The 17,920-nt window shown below is 35.0% G+C and overlaps 2 protein-coding genes across 2 annotated transcripts; both read left to right on the forward strand.

Annotated features, from left to right (window-relative positions):
- Positions 1–657: 657 nt before the first annotated feature.
- On the forward strand, positions 658–4,923 carry LOC112567925. Its single transcript, XM_025244816.1, has 8 exons — positions 658–1,195; positions 1,379–1,458; positions 1,697–1,819; positions 2,456–2,656; positions 2,823–2,936; positions 3,084–3,287; positions 3,484–3,589; positions 3,768–4,923. The coding sequence occupies exons 2-8, from the start codon at positions 1,410–1,412 to the stop codon at positions 3,811–3,813; spliced, it is 843 nt and encodes a 280-aa protein (XP_025100601.1). The 5' UTR covers positions 658–1,195; positions 1,379–1,409; the 3' UTR covers positions 3,814–4,923.
- A 2,583-nt stretch (positions 4,924–7,506) lies between these two features.
- Positions 7,507–12,637, forward strand: LOC112567924. The gene is made up of 8 exons (XM_025244815.1): positions 7,507–8,910; positions 9,169–9,263; positions 9,607–9,729; positions 10,203–10,403; positions 10,633–10,746; positions 10,931–11,134; positions 11,599–11,695; positions 11,936–12,637. The coding sequence occupies exons 2-8, from the start codon at positions 9,215–9,217 to the stop codon at positions 12,000–12,002; spliced, it is 855 nt and encodes a 284-aa protein (XP_025100600.1). The 5' UTR covers positions 7,507–8,910; positions 9,169–9,214; the 3' UTR covers positions 12,003–12,637.
- Positions 12,638–17,920: the final 5,283 nt, after the last annotated feature.

Here is a 17,920-nt window from a genome sequence, read left to right on the forward strand (position 1 = left end):
AGCCAGTTATCTGGTGTATCACAACAAGCGATTTTGAATGAATGTTTATGTGAGACAAACAGCAATACGTCGACCACAACGAATTTGAAGGTGACCTCTTATCATATAAAAAACACTGTATATGATAAGTTTTAGACACACACACACACGGTGTTAGGGTACACAATTGAGAGTCATGGGTAGTATTAACATTTTTCTACATCTGAAAGTTGAGTTTCAGAAGCAAACTTTTAGTAAAAAGACTTGCGTGGGGTTGAGATGAGGTTTGATCAGCTTCACATCGCAAGCTGTCTTGGTATAACTACAAAAGACAGCATGACTATTGAAAATGCCCTAAACATAAAATCAACTACCTGTCTGTAATCCATTCCTTTTGTATATTTATATACATGTGTAGGTGTCTTATTCTGACATAGCTTGACATTATTTCAAACATTGTTCAGGTGGGAGTATGCTATCTGATTATGTTTGCTCATGGCAGTATGTCTTAACCTGAAAGCAAAATTTTCTACTGTAGTCTTTAAAACTGTTTACAACTGGATTAAAAAAAGGTGGGGAACGCAAAACCTGGCGTGTCTTTATCGCTGGCTAAAGAAATTCAAATTTTTAAAACAAAGCCGACGTTTCTGTTCGAGTGTAAACAAGCTTCTACTTGTTTCGAGAAAGCTGGGTTTCGTTTCGTCTAGTTTACTTTTCTTTCTGTCGTCACAATACTTTGTGATAACTAATCGAAATTCTTTAACATAATGTCCAACCTGTAATAAACAAGATAAATAGATGTATATAATTGAACAGTCTTTGTCATGATCTTGTATAATTTATGTCCCTCGCGAGTAACAAGTAGTTTTAATGCATGTAAGCGCATGTGAGTACGCTTGTTGGTGAGTGAGTGGATGTAGCTCATCTGAACTTCAGAAAATCTAAGTATAACGTGGTATGATATTTTTTCCTTGTTCTCATGTTTCTTGTTTTTTTGTTTTGCGTGTTGTTGACTCAAATGTTCTATTTTCTATGTAATATGAAAGGTTCACTGAAGTGCGACAGCGTTGAAAAGGCTTAGGCCGATATTTGTAGCTTTGCCTGAGTCACCTTCAACAAGAAAACCTGCCGCACCTACACGGCACGCCAGTCACTAGCGTCGAAGTCCAAGCGAACAGTTGACGCCTACGCATTACCTGACGTATCAGGAAGATATGTATGTACTTTAAGAATTTTGAAAAGTTAATATTTTGTTTTCAAGGACAGTTCTGTCATTTGTAGTGTATAGTTCAAGTAATTAAATTCAAACAATGTTTTCTGCATACATGTTTCTAGATAATTTAAATTTACGTTGTTCACATTCGTTCATTGTCATCTTGACTTCCGCCCTATTTTGCAGTGCTGTTTCAAATCTCATCTGACCTTTCGTGATGTTAAAAGTCTTTTGTTCGATATTGCTGATTTCACTGACAGCAAAAGGTTGGTTGAACATCTTAATCATTTAATACTTAACACTAAAATAAAGTAACAGTGAAAAAGAACAATATAAGTATTCATCTTATTTATTATTATTGGCATTTCAAACATTTAAACTATCAAGACAGCTGTTACTTTTATGTGATTAAAAGTGAATAATACCATAGCTAAATCTAAAATGTGTCTTTTTCCGGGTAATGGCGATTTTTCAAAAGTAAAATTTATGACACTTATGCCATAGGGAGCAAAGAAACAACATGTACAGCACGAAACTGGAAAACCCTGCAGTGCAACTTCCCACAAAATATCAACACGACGAGGAAGGATTATGCAGTCTATTTTCACCCTTACGGTGGTGGAGAAGGTGACTAATTTATATTTATAGAAAAAGTAGAGTAAAGTAATTTCCCTTTCTTATCACTTTTATTGTTAGATACTGCATATAAAATTTTAAAAGAGGTAAGATGGAAAGAGGTGTGTTAGCAGACTCCAAAAAAAAAAAAAATGAAATGGGTAATAATGATGGTCTTGCATATTGAACAAAGCAAATAAAGTATAGTGTTTTAGACAACACATTACCTCGAGATTTACTTTTATAACATCTGACTACTTGGCCAAAGATTAGTAGTTTTGTAGTAATTAAGGAAAACAAGTATGCTTTTTATTATTTTATAAATTTAAAAAATAATCAACACAATTTAGGGACATGTCAGGTTACAAGTTATATTTTCTGTTCTTAGGTTAGATAACTTGGACTTCTGCAGCCAATTTACTCCACTGTTGAAGCAAATTTACTTCACAAATTCGATTTTAAATCAAGATAGGAAGACAACTATCAGTTTCAAGCCCTTAACAAACAGGATTTAGCATATTCTCTTTTATTTAGAAAATCTATTATTTTTTTTAACTGCAGTCCCTAACATTAGACGACAAGGTAGTGTTAGCCCTCTTTTTTAAAAAAAGAAACCTATCGCTAACTAACCACTCTTAAAATCCACAGAGAAGGTGGTTGACTGTGCGTGGATCGATGCCCAGCTTCACTGCATCCGACAGGAGGGCTTTGATTGCAGTGAGTCTGTGTCCGACAAAGCCATTATCGGTGTACCTGAAAGATTTGTCAACAGGGAGGGAAGTTTTAGATGCAACATGAATGGCTACAGTCCTGGCAACTTTTCCTTCTGTCGTTTTCTGGCAAATAAAGGTGAACTTACATTATCTTCTTTGACAAAATTCTTAATTTTAGCTTTTATCGGTGGGGTTCCAAAAAAAAAAAAAATAAATAAAAAATTCATAAAAGGGTTTTGAGTAAGAAACAAGCTGAAAGTAGCACACGTCTACAGTGAGTATAATAATAAGTATGTTTGCAGGTGAAGAGCCTTTCGCAGCTTGTGAGGCAAGCCTGGCTAATGCAGAATCTCAAGTTGTTTTGAACTGCAGTTTCTCCGTGGACGTGGAGAGCTTTACTGTCAAGAAAAATACAAGTGAGTGATGTGTCTTCTGTACTTTTTTGTACGGATGCAGTGCTGTGTACTGTATGTGAATGCGAACAATTCTTACCATAATAGTCACTGTCGGGCTCTATTGTCTAGGTGTTGCAACTGTATACAAAATATGTTGTCTGCTTCCAGCGGTTGTAGCCAGCTTCACAAAATCCGACTGCCAAAGGTCTTCCCCTATTTGTACTCACATGCCTGGGGATAACCACCACATCTTCAGTGTAACGCTTGATGTTGAAGATTTTACACATGGCGAATACAAGTGTCACCCAGAAGATCCACCACCTCAGCTTCAAGTCAAAGGATGCAGCTTAAACATAAACAAACAGACTGAAAGTAAGAGGCTTCTATGTTATTTTTTTTATACAGCTGGGATGTATTTGTCAGAGACAAAATATGTTTAAAACTAAACTAATTTGTCGTACGTCTTTAATAAAAAAATTATTAATTTCTTCAGTTTATAACCTGCTTCCATGTTTTGTTTTCTCTGTGCCTGTTTCAACGTGTGGATTCATGCTGATGCGCATTAAAGCTTCCGAGTTTCCTGTGGTTGCTGTTGTACTGATAGTCGTCCTTGTAACGGCTCTTGTGTCCGCTGGGGCTTCTCTTCTTATCATCAGAAAGCTGATGATGATTAAGTAAGTCTCTTTTTTTTTCATGCTTTCATGCTGAATTGATTTGTAAGATTTACACTTTAAGAATTCAAAGAACGGACCAAAAGGACAAATACTTGACATAAACTACACTCTGTTAAATGTATATTTTTTAAATTCGTTATAAATGCAACTACTAGGGGCTTTGCCTATTTTTCCGCAGGAAAGCTATGCTCAAGAAAAAAGAAGAGGAAAAAATATCGACGTGATAATTCCTTTGAGATTAGACACTGACTACAAAGATGGACAGGGACTGTCGCGTCTGTAGGATGAGTTGTTTCAGCAGCAATGTTTTGATAACGGCTTGTCACGTGGACAAAACAACGACCTGTTACTTAGGCAGAGGATTCTGCCCAATTCTACACATTTCTAACAAACTTTCGAAGCAGTACAAATCATGTTAGTGTTTGAGAACAATCGTTCAGCCGTTTTCTTCTTTCTCAACAGAGAATATAGGCACCACGGCCGTTAATTTCCTAGATTAAAAGACTTTGATGAAATTTTGCGAAAAAGTATTAGGGGTAGAGAAGTACTGCAAATTTACTTCCAGGTGCATGTAGTAATATTCATGCCTTACAACTACTACTAGCAATACGAGACATAAAAATAAACATTTAGAAAATACTGACAAAACTAAGTTGGATGGGCCTAAGATTCATTTCATAATTTGTTTTATAGAAATTATAGTTCCAACACTGGGTTGTTTTGTCAACTACCCGAATACTACACTGCAACACATCTTCATGTACATAGTGAAGTATCCTAAAATCAGTCACACAAGCGCTGAAAATGAATGCTGATTGATTTGTCTGTGTTGATCGTTTTTCTTCGGCAGCGATGTTTTGATATCAAACAATCACACGGACGCCTCAATTATCATTCATTTTGCAGTGCTGTTCTTTCAATATATTTTTTTTTCTATTAAACCAACACAAGGCTTGTTTTTTAACACTCACAATGAGCGTCAACTGTATTTGCATCTCACTTTTGGTTTACAAGACAACAGTAGTGATAGAATAAGGAATCTGTAAGAAACTGAAAAGCTAAGATGAATGCTCCTATATTTTATAATTTAATTTGTTTTATTAGTTTGACTTCACGAAAGACAAATAGTGTGTCAAGAAACCACGCTCAATTAACTCGGTCGATACATGTGAAAAATCAACCTCAATTATGAGGCTTAATGACAGAAAGTATGACTTTTTCATAAGATTTCATTTAATGGACTTCACTATGCATGTATACCGATACATTTTCGATGATTTGTAAAGGCACAAATAAAATTAAAGTTATATCTGGTATGATAATTCAAAAAACAGGATTGCATCGTTTGTTTTCTGTTTCTGATTTTTTATTTATGAGTGAAAAAGTGAGCTCATGTGGTAACAATACTTCTACCACTACAAATGATTAATAATAATAATAACTACTTACACCTAACCAGTTAATTTAATTGTTAAGTGCACCTTGTCCAGCATCTGTCCAAAATAATAAGCAAACGTGTCTTTCTTCGTGAGTGGCATGTCACACACGTGGTAATTTATATAATTTCAACAGGTTTATTAATTGCATAGAAATATTAAATGGTTATTACTTAAATAATGCTATGAAGAAAAAATAAAGAGAAAGGTAAGGAAAAGAAATGATGCACAGATGATTTATTATGACAAATGTTTCAGGTTTATCTCTAAACGAAGGGGAAAAGCAGTGTGTTATACCACTCCACTTACATCTCAAACACTCTTATGATAGTGATCAATAATATTTTTTGTGATCTTTGTCAGACAACAATGTGTACAATTTTTCGTGTTTTCAGCTGGGGCTTTAAGTTCTTTAAGCATAATGTTGTCGCTGTAGAAACCTAGTCTCGACCTTTTTGACGTTAACACGTATTGCACGTTTTCAATCTTTCTTTCCTGTCTATTTATTTAGCCTCGTCTGACAAAAACTATTGTAGTCAGCCCATTGTGAGAACCATTTGACTTAGACGGCATTGTTGTAAGTAATGAAGGAATTATGAAGGATTACATCTTCTTTAATGTCAATGCTGATCCCTTAGCTACATGTTATACATATTACCTACATTCAACCATGAGATCTTCCTTTAGAGCTTTCGTGTTCCTTTTGGTCTCAGTGGCACTGTTTTAAATTATTACTGGTCCTACCTGACTGACTGAGATCAGTCGTAGTAGTTTCAGGCACTATATATATATATGCCTAAAATTTCCAGAAAAGCTCTGTCGTTGTGTCTCTTTTATTCACTAAGTAATGGTGTAATAATACCATTCTATATTTCACCCTGCAGTATCACATGTATTCTGACAATGAAAATAGATAGCGTCTGGCCTAGCTTTCTATTTTTCAATGGGGAATGAAAATGTAAGTCAATCCAACAATTTGAATATATCTTTAGATATCCGGGTGTGTGCACGATGAACTAATGTCTTTAGCTACAAGTGTAGTGAGTTGTGGTCGGTGTCGTGTACTGTTTCCTGCTTGTGTGACGTCTTGTGTGCGTCGTTTGTTCCACGTCACTTGAAGCAGAAAAAGACGTCATATATAAGAGAAAAGCAGTTGCTCTAAAAATAGCCCAGTGAGCGGGTAAACAACATTCTTCTCCGCCATCTTCTTTATAACTCTCTCAGTGACATTGCTCTGAACTAGTGCCTCTGCGATTTGATTCACCTACAAGTCTCTTCATCCTCATCTGAAGGGGGCTTGTCGAGTGTGTGTAATACGTTGTGTGCATACAAAGTAAGTATGCTTTCGTATGACTACAATGACCAAGTAGTAAATATAAATGTAAAAAATATTACCTATATAAGAAGGACGCACATCTTAATAAACTGACAATGACATTGCATGAACGTTTTGACTTAAACCCAGAGAAAATATTTATCTGTCAGCCTCATCCTTTTATGTGAAGGGACACAACTCTTTATCAGCACTATCTCCCTTCCTATATACTCACTAATATAAAGAGGGAACGAGATAATAATTTACACAGAAAGCGGTAACAGTTGTTGAGATAACATACCGACATATCAATAGCTTTAATTATGACACTTCCAGTATTACACATTGATATTTCCATACATCTCAATCTTTCATGTAATATTTTTATTTCAAAGTTTTTTTTTTCAAACATGATTTCATTGTCCTTAGGGCCACAATATACAGTACACATACAGAAACAGAAAACAAGGGCTTCATTTCTTCACTACATTGATGCCATTTGTAAATAAAATGGATAAAGTGATAAAATTCAACTATAAAATCCATGTTGTAAGCGCAAGCCGCATAAATAAACCAGGAAGGCTGGGTACCTAAGCTTGTAGTTTTAATGAAAAAACCTAGTCAATTTTACTGTTACTATTTTCTTACCTTAAGTGTGTACTGAATCACCTAGAGTGCGACCTGGTATAAATGCTCTTTAGTAGATTTTGATTTCCGACTTTTTTCTCCCCGCTGGATATTAGGACATTCTTGGTCGTCCTGAACATATTTTACATCAAAGCGCAATTCTTCATAACTATTAGTGTAATGTGCGTTGACCACTGGCTCGATACATAGACGCATGAATCGATAAATTAGGCAATTAATACATTAATTAGACTGATACACTTCAACATACTTCATACATTTTATTGCTTGCGATGTAAACTTGGTACATTGGAGATTGAAACAAATAGATACACAAATTCAGGAAGCCACTATGTAAAGCAGATAAAAACATACCATGTGTATTTTTCAGTTATGGTGGCCAAAGATTCCTTTATTGAGACTTGAACAAAGCCACCCGTTTCTCTAGAGGGAGACCAATCACAAAAACCAATCATCTTCTTAGAAAAAAATTCGGTCCCTACAACACACACACACACTACGTGTTTGTATATATAAAATATATACTTTGTTTTCAAGAATAGACATATATAATCACTACAAATACGTCTCCCACTGGACAAAAACACACTCATACGCACACGCACACATAGTCGTGAACAGAAACATGGCACACGCTCAGAGGAATATTAACAAATACACGGGAGTGCTATTTAATTATTACAATACAATAGATAGAAGAAGATAAAGATTGACTTCGATGATTCACCTTTGACATGATGCTTTATTCGAGTTTGACACACGTACGTAGAGTGACACACATTCATTTCAGAAACGATTTAACTGCGTTGCTCGTAAATAAGTGATACACAATTAACTTTCTCTTGAATTAAACTCTGCGATCTTCAAGATCTCCTTTCTATGAAGAGTTTGTCAATGTTTCTATGGACAACCGTACTCGACCGAGAATTCCCGAAAGTGTCGGTGAGTTTTCAGGCTTACAGAGTCCTGTGCTCGACACTCGACATTTCGACAAATCTCATCTGCACGAAACTGGAAGCAAGTCAAACGTTTACAATGCTATCGTCATTCAGGTTCACCGATAAGGCTTTAACCTTTTCTCGAAAACCAGGCTTTAGTTGGTTCGAGTTTATCGAAATAAGGAAGGTCTTGAGCGGTGGGTCATAAATAGCTGCTGGTCAGATGAAGTGCTTGCACTAGACAGATGACATGAGGTAAGAGCACATTAAAACAAGATATATTGTTATTATTATTAGATGAATTTTTTCTTTGCAGTTAGAAAACACAAATAACTTCCGTTGTAAACAACCGACCGTTTAAAGTCTCACATATGTCACAGCCAACATCTGGTAGATAAACGCGCAGATCCATCTACAGCCATATGACCCGAAATGCTAACATCTAATGTCATACAACTCATGCTAGCATATGATGCTTTTAGAAAAGATTGCTTTACTTTTAAAAGATTTTTTTTCTCGTAGAAACCATAATTTCGTCAGTAGATAGCAATAGAATTATGAGTTACTATGCCTATTATGTAAAATATTACTTTGTTTCTTCGTGTGTTTGTGTATGAGTAAGTATAAGTGTGTGTGCGCGTGTGAAACAGATTGCACTGACTGTGAGTGTATTATAATTTTATTAGTGCATTACACAGTTTATCGTTCTTTTCTCTCATTCGTTTTCTTTTATCCTTTTAGATAACCTCTCATTGTGCTCTCAGTTACAAAGATAGCCATACATTTTTAGAACGGGCTCAGGCCCGAGTCTGTAGGTTCAAGGAGAGTCTAGTCACAGCCATAACCTAGGAGGCGACGTAAACAAACAATAACAGTCCTGGTAGCCACAGATAGGCGGTACACAAGGGAGAAACAAGGTAGCGCGTGCCTCGTACCTCGTACCTTACCTTTAGGAGGTAAAGAACGGTTTGAACCTAGTTGCCAGTGAGTTTCCTGTCTTTTTCTTTGGGCCTCATACTAAAGAGCATAAGGTACGATCACTAATAACAAGCATTATTGTTCCTTTACTTGAAACTACAGTTACATAGCATTTATAAGTGTTATCTAATTTAATTAACATTTTTACTTATTGAAACATGGTCGTACACATCTACTACATATCATACTTTTCTAAGCAACTTTCATTGCTAGCTGTAATCAGCTCATTAAAATTAAATAATTTCAAGCGATTTTGGATTTCAGAACTTCTTGAAGACGAGAGTAACCTCAGTTCCACCAGCTTTTCATAATGTTTGAAGTCTACAGACTAATAGTTCTGATTCCATTAGCGGTTCAAGGTTTGTGTGCCATCTGTATTCATTTTTCGCATAAAATGTGATAATCTTAATCATGATGATCGTATAATTGATAACCTCATTAATAATTGTTATTTTTAGATGATTGACTAGACTTATTTGACTATTGTTATAATTATAGTAAATATAGTTTAAGTTTTGGCGAAATAAAATTTAACATAAAAGGCATCTAAGATTAAATCTTTCATTGATTAAAAAGGGTGTTATTAGCAGATACATTTACTTTCCCTTTGTAATATTACTTCAGAAAAAAAAATCAACATAAATTAAAGCCTTATGCTTTAATGCCTGTTTTGTATGTATTACCCTATCACATTTATCACAGGGGACAAAGACACCAAGTGCACGGCAACAGATGGGAAAAATTTAAAGTGCCAATTCCCAGAGAATATCAACTCCACGAGAAAAGACTTTTCAGTATATTTTTATCCCGACACAGGAGTAGAAGGTAGTTAACCTGAATATTAATTAGTTTAGTCGAGATTCCCCCGCCACCCGTTTACTTTCGGTTCACTACCCGGTCCTGAGTAGATTTTACTTCCTCCGTTTTCTCGGCTGACTGGATAGAAACTTACGAAGTAAAACACAAAAGTTAACCAATACCTCTTGTAACTAAGAATACTTCTTGTAACCTCTTGCAATTAAGAATAAAATTATTAGAAGTCGAAGACTGCTTTTTTTCAAAATTAAAGTTCATGAATGACTGTGCCTGTTAATTATAAAGGTTTTAACATATCACTGATGTAAAAAGGTTTGATGCTAAAACAAAATTATGGTTTTCGCTTGTTTTAATATCTTCTTTAAGTTTCAAAACAACTTTGAGTTTCTTGTTTTAATAATTGTTAACATTATAAAGGTTAAAATCATGCCAGGCATCTTAAGTAATGAGCACCTTACTAATAAATAATTGTAAATACACAGATAAGGTGGTGGACTGTGTATGGATCAATGAGCAGCTCCACTGTATCAGACAGGAGGGCTTTGAGTGTCAGCAGCCTGTGTCAGACAATGCTGTCATTGATGTCCCCACAAGATTTGTCAACAAAACTGGGAGCTACAGGTGCAACACTAACGGCTACAGGCCTACAGCCATCTCAACGTGTCGTTTTAATAAAAATAAAGGTATAAATAGAAATATTGTATGCTTGTTAATAAATTGTGTAAAAGCTAATCCATTAGGAAAAAAATTTAAAGATGTAATACAGTTAGAATGTAAGTCAAACTGACAAAAGAGCACAAATTAAATATATTTGAATCTGTATATCTCCCTGCATGCATGCGTGTGTGTGTTTGTGTAACATTTGTTCACTGTCATCTAGGCTGTCTTTGAGTAATTGTAGATTGGTTTCAGGTCAAGAGCAATTAGCAGCTTGTGAGGCGAACAAAACTAGGGGTGGTCCTCAAGTGATTTTGAACTGCAAATTTTCTTTCAACGTGGACAGCTTTAGCATCACACAGAACACAAGTAAGATTCTAAAGCTCTGTTAGCAGAACTATTTAGTGGAGTATTGAGTTGGCTTTCATTGTCAACCATATAATGCATTGTATACATGTGTTTGTTTATTTTTTTGTTTATTTTTCTCTACTAATAAGAATTAAAAAAGCAGTAATTAAATAATTTTAATTTTGTGTGATTGAATTGCTTTCAGCTGTTGTAGCCCGTTTCACTAAGTCAGAGTGTGAAAGCTCATCCACGGCGTGTAGTCACGAGCCGGAGGACAGCCAAGACATATTCCATGTGAAGCTGGATGTCACCAGCTACCCACATGGCGAATATATCTGTCACCCGGACTCGTCTTCTCCACAGCTGCAAGTCAAAGGGTGCATGGTATCTGAGGATACAGCGAGTGAAAGTAAGACTTTACAAGTCTGAGAGAGATGGTGTTATAATGCTAGCTACTGTGAAGAAATATGTTTTTATTAAGGTAGCGTTGTTAGGGTGTATTTGAGATTTTTAACAAGGGGGGGGGGGGATTGGTGTTTTACGCCGTGTCAGCAACTAAGGCTATATTACGGCAAGCAACCAGCCCTGTAAACAGATGTCACGTGCAGAGAAAGATCAGCGTGCCCGAGACGAGAAATGAACTCAGGGCAGCCAGAGATTTTTAACAAAAAGGTTAAGGCGAAAAATCTCTTTAAATACCAAACTACTTATTTTATCAGTAACATTTATTTGACTTATCGATTTTAGCTACTTCAACATATTTTTAAAATAAAGCATTATATAACAAAATAGAATGTGCATGGCTCTATTATTCCCAGCATGTTTCTATGAAGTGCAAGTCATTTAAGACCTGCTTTGACTTCTGTATCTTAGGTCCGTCAGTGCCTGTGCTTGCAGTGGTCTTGCCAATCATTTGTGTCTTGTCTGTTGTATCAGTAGTGGGCATCGTTCTCATCATCAGAAGACGAAGGTGTGTTTCTTATCTTAAAAGACTGCATGTGCTAGACAATTACTCTCTTTCTTAAAGACAAAAATACATTTTCGTTATTTACTTTGATCAATTTCCTATAAAGAGTTTAGAGAAAAGCATTTCCCATGGGAGATAACCTGATATTTCTTATTTCCTATTCTCTAACTAAAGCCGTTGTTTTAACTTATCAGTTTAGTGTAACAGCATGATCATGATCGATACTGATTTTGCTTTCGACAGGAAAAACACTAATAAAATGAATGATGATGCAGAAGAAGAAACTAAGCATTTTGAAGTTGTCACGTGACATGGGCCGCTGTATTCTTCATCTCGGCAGAAATGCTTTGATATTGATGAACTACATGCGGACCACATCATCGTTTGATTTCGTCAAGATGTCTGGCTTCAAATCTTGGACACAGAACTCTTTTGGAGTCATTTCGATTAAACAAACTGTAGCAAAGGGTTAAAAGATTGTGACATTTTCCATCTTTGTCTTTTTAATGTAACAGTTTTGATACATTGAATCTGATTATCTTGATGACCTTACCTTGCAGGTTTAAAAATAGTGGCTTCTTCTAATGATAAGGTATCTTTATCTATTTATGGACTTCATTTCTTCTAGCACTGAGGGAGGGAGACAGCGATTGTAGCGTTTGTGGTGGTCGTTTTATTTCGGCAGCAATGTTTTGATATTTTAACGGCCATACGGACAATAAAAGCACCTGTTTCTTTTATTGTGTTATTCTTAGTAAATATAACACTGTTTTCCCAAGTAAAGGTTTTTCAATGAGTACAAGAAAACTGAATATTGTTACTAGTTCTATAACTAAAGAAGTTTTCGTTTGCATCATTCAAGATGGCGTTTCATTTACATCAGAAGTTTGTTGCATCTCTTTTCATTTGAGATCTTCTTCTGACTAGCAAACATTTTAAAAACAAAGTCCAGTGACTATATAAGAAAAGTAAATGTTTAAAGATAATTCTGAGGAATCGAAGCATTAAACGCTACTTGTTCGTCTTTTCTTGCAAAGTTTTCTTATTTCGATTTCAAGAAAGGAAGGTTACAGTAGCATGAAATAGCCTCGTTCTTCCTATAGATCAATGACACTATATTAATAAAATTGAGTTAATCAGAATATTGTGAATTATGTCTTGTTACTTAATCCAAACCAAGATTATGGCTTACGAGGACATTTGAAATCGTGTGCTGATTAAGACAAAAGAAATGGTATCCAGTGAACTTGATTAAAACATTCTATCAACATTTTCTGACTTATTGTATTATATTTGATTAAATTATTGTTGAGTTCTACCGTTTCTGCAGAGCGTGTAGTCTGGGTTATGGTGAAAATGTTGCATGTGACCATGGCAGAAGTCTTATTATATATTAAGCTAATACTAACATTTGCATATGTGTAATGCAGAAATGCATAGTCAATATAAACAAATTTATTTCACTGAATTACTATGGATTGCTTCTTATGATTTGTCAAATGTAGATCCTAGCAGCATAGAAATGCTAAAGAAATAACATGTCCCACTACCGGGAACCTGTGTAATTGTGACATCCTGTGCTGCTAAAGAACAGGAAAGAACAGGAAATGTTTCAAAATTCATCAAATGAATATCAACATAATAATACTTTTAATAGCTGTATAAAAGTATTTACATTGAATAAAATTTTTGTTATATTTTTTCATGTACCTACTACACAAAATCTTGTAACCTAACTACATATAACTATCAAAACATTCTTTAAGTAGACTCTCTACTAACCATGCAAGATTTGCACTTTATATATCATATTATCTTTTAGGGAAGAGAAAATAATAAAAATTTGTATGTTATTTATGGAATGATTACTTTGGTGTCACCTAAATTTTATCAAATGCAGATAAAATCTTGTCATTAATACACCTGCAGTCTTCAAACTGTTGTACATCTCAATACATGTTGCACATTGTCCCATGAAACTACTCAAGACATAGCTACAATAATATATACACATTTTTTTACACCTTTAAAAATTTCAATTTGGCATTTATGTATGGTAGGTCAAGAAACATTTAATTTTAAAATATATTCCACTATTTACTAGAAGCAAGAACTAAAATCAACTTCATAAATATAATTAAAAGGAAATGAAAAGTCACACCAGAAATAGGTTGCGGAATAGTAACAAGTTTTAAGATTTGTTTTACTCTTGCTTATAATCGGATTTCCCAGTTCAAGCACTTTGTTTTGTAGCTATGCTCATGAAGTTTAAGTAGGAATTCTTTCCCCTTCCACTTGTTCTCTCTTAATAAAAGTCAGCATGACCTTTAGGTTGCATACTAGAAGCTATTGTACTGACCTGAAATTGAATATGTGTATGTGTCAGTAAGTGTGTGTCTTAAAGCTGTTAGCATGTAGAAAAAGAGAAAAATTACTATGTAATGGTGGAAAATATACAAACTTCTAGAATAAGCAAGGTATTTTAATTTTATTACCTCCCTTTTCGGAAAACAATGAATGAGCAATGGTAAAAACAAGTCATCAACATAGAAGGTAACAGTACTATGAAAATAAAAGCTTTCCTGCTAAGTAAAAATCCTATTGTCTTTGGTGACTAACATTCGCGGTGCATTTTTCAACACCTGTTCATATTTTTTAAGTGCTGGTATAGTATTTCATATAATATGTAGATAAGTGATCAGTCATTAATGGAAATCTATTCTATTGAAATTTTCAGAAATATTAACAAAAATAAACAGTCGCAAAACAAGAATTAGGAGTAGCGAAGATAATGTTTAAAGGTACACACCTACAGTTTATTAGAGAAGTGAAAGTGTTGAAGGCAAATCTTTATTTAAGAGTCAAGGATATGAAACTGATAGGTTATTGTATACGTAATGTGAGTCTACATAGATATGTTTCAAACCGAAGATTGGTGGCCTCTGGGGTTGCGATAATGTAAGAAAAGACAACTTGAAAAATAGGAATGGCTTTACCCTACATTTAATTGGCTTGCTAAATTTGCTTTTATCAACTCCATGTATGGCTTCAAACTGTGAGTACCCGTGTCACACTTTTATTTGTCAAAAAAAAAACTTTTACTATATGGCAAATAGTATTTAACTTTATTGCTTGTCTTTCTGCTTGTGGATCTGCGTCGATGTTGGTGTGTCCTGTAGACCTGTGTATTTTCCCTGTGTTGTGGGTCGTTCTTCCAGGTCTATGCCAATAATCTTCCTAGCATAGAGTACTTCAGATAAGACAGACAGCTCAATACTTTCCCTATCTTGTCGGAAACATTTTTTTTTCGCTTTAAGAGGAAAAAAATGTCGTGACACAGTATTTTTGGCTATATTTTTTTATGTGCTTGGAGAAACTGAATAATATCAATCACTACACGACGTAAGCAGACTCATCAATTGCTCTTAGTTTCATTTTGTCTTTGCTCAGATTCTTCCCCAAATTTACCTTGTTAGTAAATACTGTTATTAGTTTATGCTTGATCAATTCCTCCTTGTTAAGGTATGGGATATGTGATAATAAACTGAGTAAATTAATGTCCTGGTTGTGTTTTTGTGCACCCCAGTCTAGAAATATTGTAGACAACTTTTGTGTTTACCAGTGCTTCTCCTTTTGTTTATAGATCTTGTGATACTCCATATTAACAACCACGTGTTCTACTGTTAATTATTTCCATACTAATTATTTAAATTATTATTAAATCAATTTTTAAAACACAGCTTAAAATCATTTGGTTAAGAACACATTCTTGCTTGCTTTGATTGCCATAATTTTTAGTTGGATGCGAATGGTTTGTTGTTTAACATTTGTTTGCTTGTCTTTTGTCTGCGTCTGTGTCGGCTGTTTAAAGTCTATATTTGTGTACTTGCATGTTACCTGCATTCAATTAAGTTACTTTACCGTTGGCAATATGCTTGTTTTCCAGGTCCTATAAGGCACTCAGCTCAAACGCATTACGAGGAAACTGAAGTCAAAGAGAACACATGGGCAAATTTCAGTTACCACTTTCAGGAAAAAAGCGGCAAGATGTTAAAAAACTCCGATTATAATATTGAAATCAAAGTGTGTGAAAATGGAATATTGTCAATGGCTTGTTGGTGTCGATGTGTACCACACAATAACATTCTATGTAGAAACGAAATCACCGAATCAGTCTGCGATGCCGACAACTCTGAGATGCGCTTGTCCCTCCTGGGAAAGAGGAGCTATGGTGATATTGTTTGGGAGTTTTTCAGACAGAGTGGTACTCCAGTTGTGTTGAAACACACTAAGCTGAAAGTTGTAAGTAAGTAAAGTCTATTTTAATGATGATCCTATGTGTCATTAGTGATTAATTATGCTACTTGTAAATCACTTACAAGTATTAACGTCTAACACACATAATCTACTGTTAAAAAACTTTATTACATAGTGGGAATTTCTTACAATAGTTTCTTTATACTTTGTCGGTTTCCGATTGTAGGCAAAACTTATTTGTCAGTTTTAAGTAACATATAAAAAAGTCTTTAAAAATGTCAGGAAGAATTTAAATGTTTTTTACCATTTAGCTTAATCGAGTAGAATCTGTGTCTTTACCTGCAGATCCTCTAGTAATCGAACAGCTCACTGTGAATGGAAAGCAAGAAAGCAAAATATATGTAAACGAGACGGAAAAGATTCGTGTTTTCTGCTCCTTCTCTAATGGACACCCTCCAGTGACCATCCGGCTGCTGGAAGTAGGTGGACGAGTAAGCAACTCGTCGAATGCCACAAAAGGACGGATTGAGCTTTCTTTAAAGCCTATCGCTGCACGGATGTCTGGCATTCTGTCAGGTGTGAGGGACCGAGTTCGGAACTGAACCGGTCTGTAAGCATTCTTGTCAAGTGTGAGAACTCATTTTTCTTCAGAGTTACACGAAGAACTGAACTGTAAAACTAAAAATGGTATTTAACGAACCATTACACTAAGTATTATATATGGAAAAATGTATTTGTTTAACAATGTTACTTGACATATTATTCTTTAATATTTGCATTTTCTCTTTTTGTCGATCTATCATTATCAGCTTATGAATGTGCATTTTACTGTTCACTGTGAATGTCATGTTAGTTATTAATATAAACTAATACATCCAAATTTTAGGTCCTCCCCAATTTTCAAGTGTGGGCTGCGGAAGATCTCGATTTGTCAAGGAATAAGCAAGATGGATTGAATATCAGTATTAGGTCCCACACACAAAATATCAGCAAGTGTGAAATGAAAGAGTCCTCAAGACAGGAGGTGAAGAAGGTGGAGTGCAAGCCTATTGGAAGTCCCCCTGATTTTAACTTAACCCTGCTGTTTGGTGTGCAATCATGGATTGGAGAAGGAAACTGGACTTTGTTTCTCACAAATGATGTTGGAACGTCAGAAAAAACATTCTTATTCAAACAGAAAACAGCCTTGAGTGAGTATTTTTTAACATTTCTTCTAATATCAAGATTGATGTACTATCACAGGAATCCTGACATTGATAAGCTGATACATACATACATGATCATTTGTAACATGTTAAGCTTATTTAGTCAAAACTATTCCTTAGAGTTCTGTTACGGACTCTTCATAAAGTACAAGCAATCAACCCAAACTGTCATGTACCTCATTAAACAAACAGTTTATTCATTTCCTGAGATGGTTATAACATTAAGAGATTGTAGCCTCTAAAAAGAAAGGACCTTGTGAGGTAATGCAGTCACTTTGCGGGTCAGTAGGTATAACATAAGTTTGTCTCATTCTTTTAAAGTTAAACTCATTGTCATTCAAAGTACAGTCCATGTCATACCAATATTTCATGGAAGCCTTTGCTGAAATATTGCGGACTTTTATCGTACTGAGCCGTTGTGTAAACACAATGTTGACTAAAGGACCCCGTAGTTCTATTTTCTGCTTGTTGGCGGTCTACCCGAATCGTCTCATCTTTAGAGGTAAGTGAATCTTATTTCTTTTATAACCAGATGATGCAAAGTCTCCCGGTCCTGAGGAATGGAAAATGATTCTTCTAATAGTGTCAGCCTGTCTGCTAGGTGTTACGGGTTTTGTTGCTGTAGCCCTTATCCTGTGCATTCTGAAAAACACCAAACGACACGAATCAGGTAAGTTATATACAAAACAATGTTGCTTCTTTTATTAAATATATATCTATAAAAGAGTTAAAAGCACCTCTCTATCTATATATATATATCATAAAA

Source organism: Pomacea canaliculata, linkage group LG7 (genome assembly GCF_003073045.1).
Source record: "Pomacea canaliculata isolate SZHN2017 linkage group LG7, ASM307304v1, whole genome shotgun sequence".
In the NCBI taxonomy this organism is placed as follows: domain Eukaryota; kingdom Metazoa; phylum Mollusca; class Gastropoda; order Architaenioglossa; family Ampullariidae; genus Pomacea; species Pomacea canaliculata.

What these genes read in the sequence shown, in the direction of transcription:
- LOC112567925 (XM_025244816.1), top strand. Translation starts at nt 1,410, where the DNA reads ATGTTAAAAGTCTTTTGTTCGATATTGCTGATTTCACTGACAGCAAAA. An exon ending in TCGTTTTCTGGCAAATAAAG is followed by an intron (nt 2,657 to 2,822) that starts GTGAACTTACAT and finishes GTATGTTTGCAG; the next exon opens with GTGAAGAGCCTTTCGCAGCT. An exon ending in TACTGTCAAGAAAAATACAA is followed by an intron (nt 2,937 to 3,083) that starts GTGAGTGATGTG and finishes GTCTGCTTCCAG; the next exon opens with CGGTTGTAGCCAGCTTCACA.
- LOC112567924 (XM_025244815.1), top strand. Translation starts at nt 9,215, where the DNA reads ATGTTTGAAGTCTACAGACTAATAGTTCTGATTCCATTAGCGGTTCAA. An exon ending in TAGCATCACACAGAACACAA is followed by an intron (nt 10,747 to 10,930) that starts GTAAGATTCTAA and finishes AATTGCTTTCAG; the next exon opens with CTGTTGTAGCCCGTTTCACT. An exon ending in CTCATCATCAGAAGACGAAG is followed by an intron (nt 11,696 to 11,935) that starts GTGTGTTTCTTA and finishes TGCTTTCGACAG; the next exon opens with GAAAAACACTAATAAAATGA.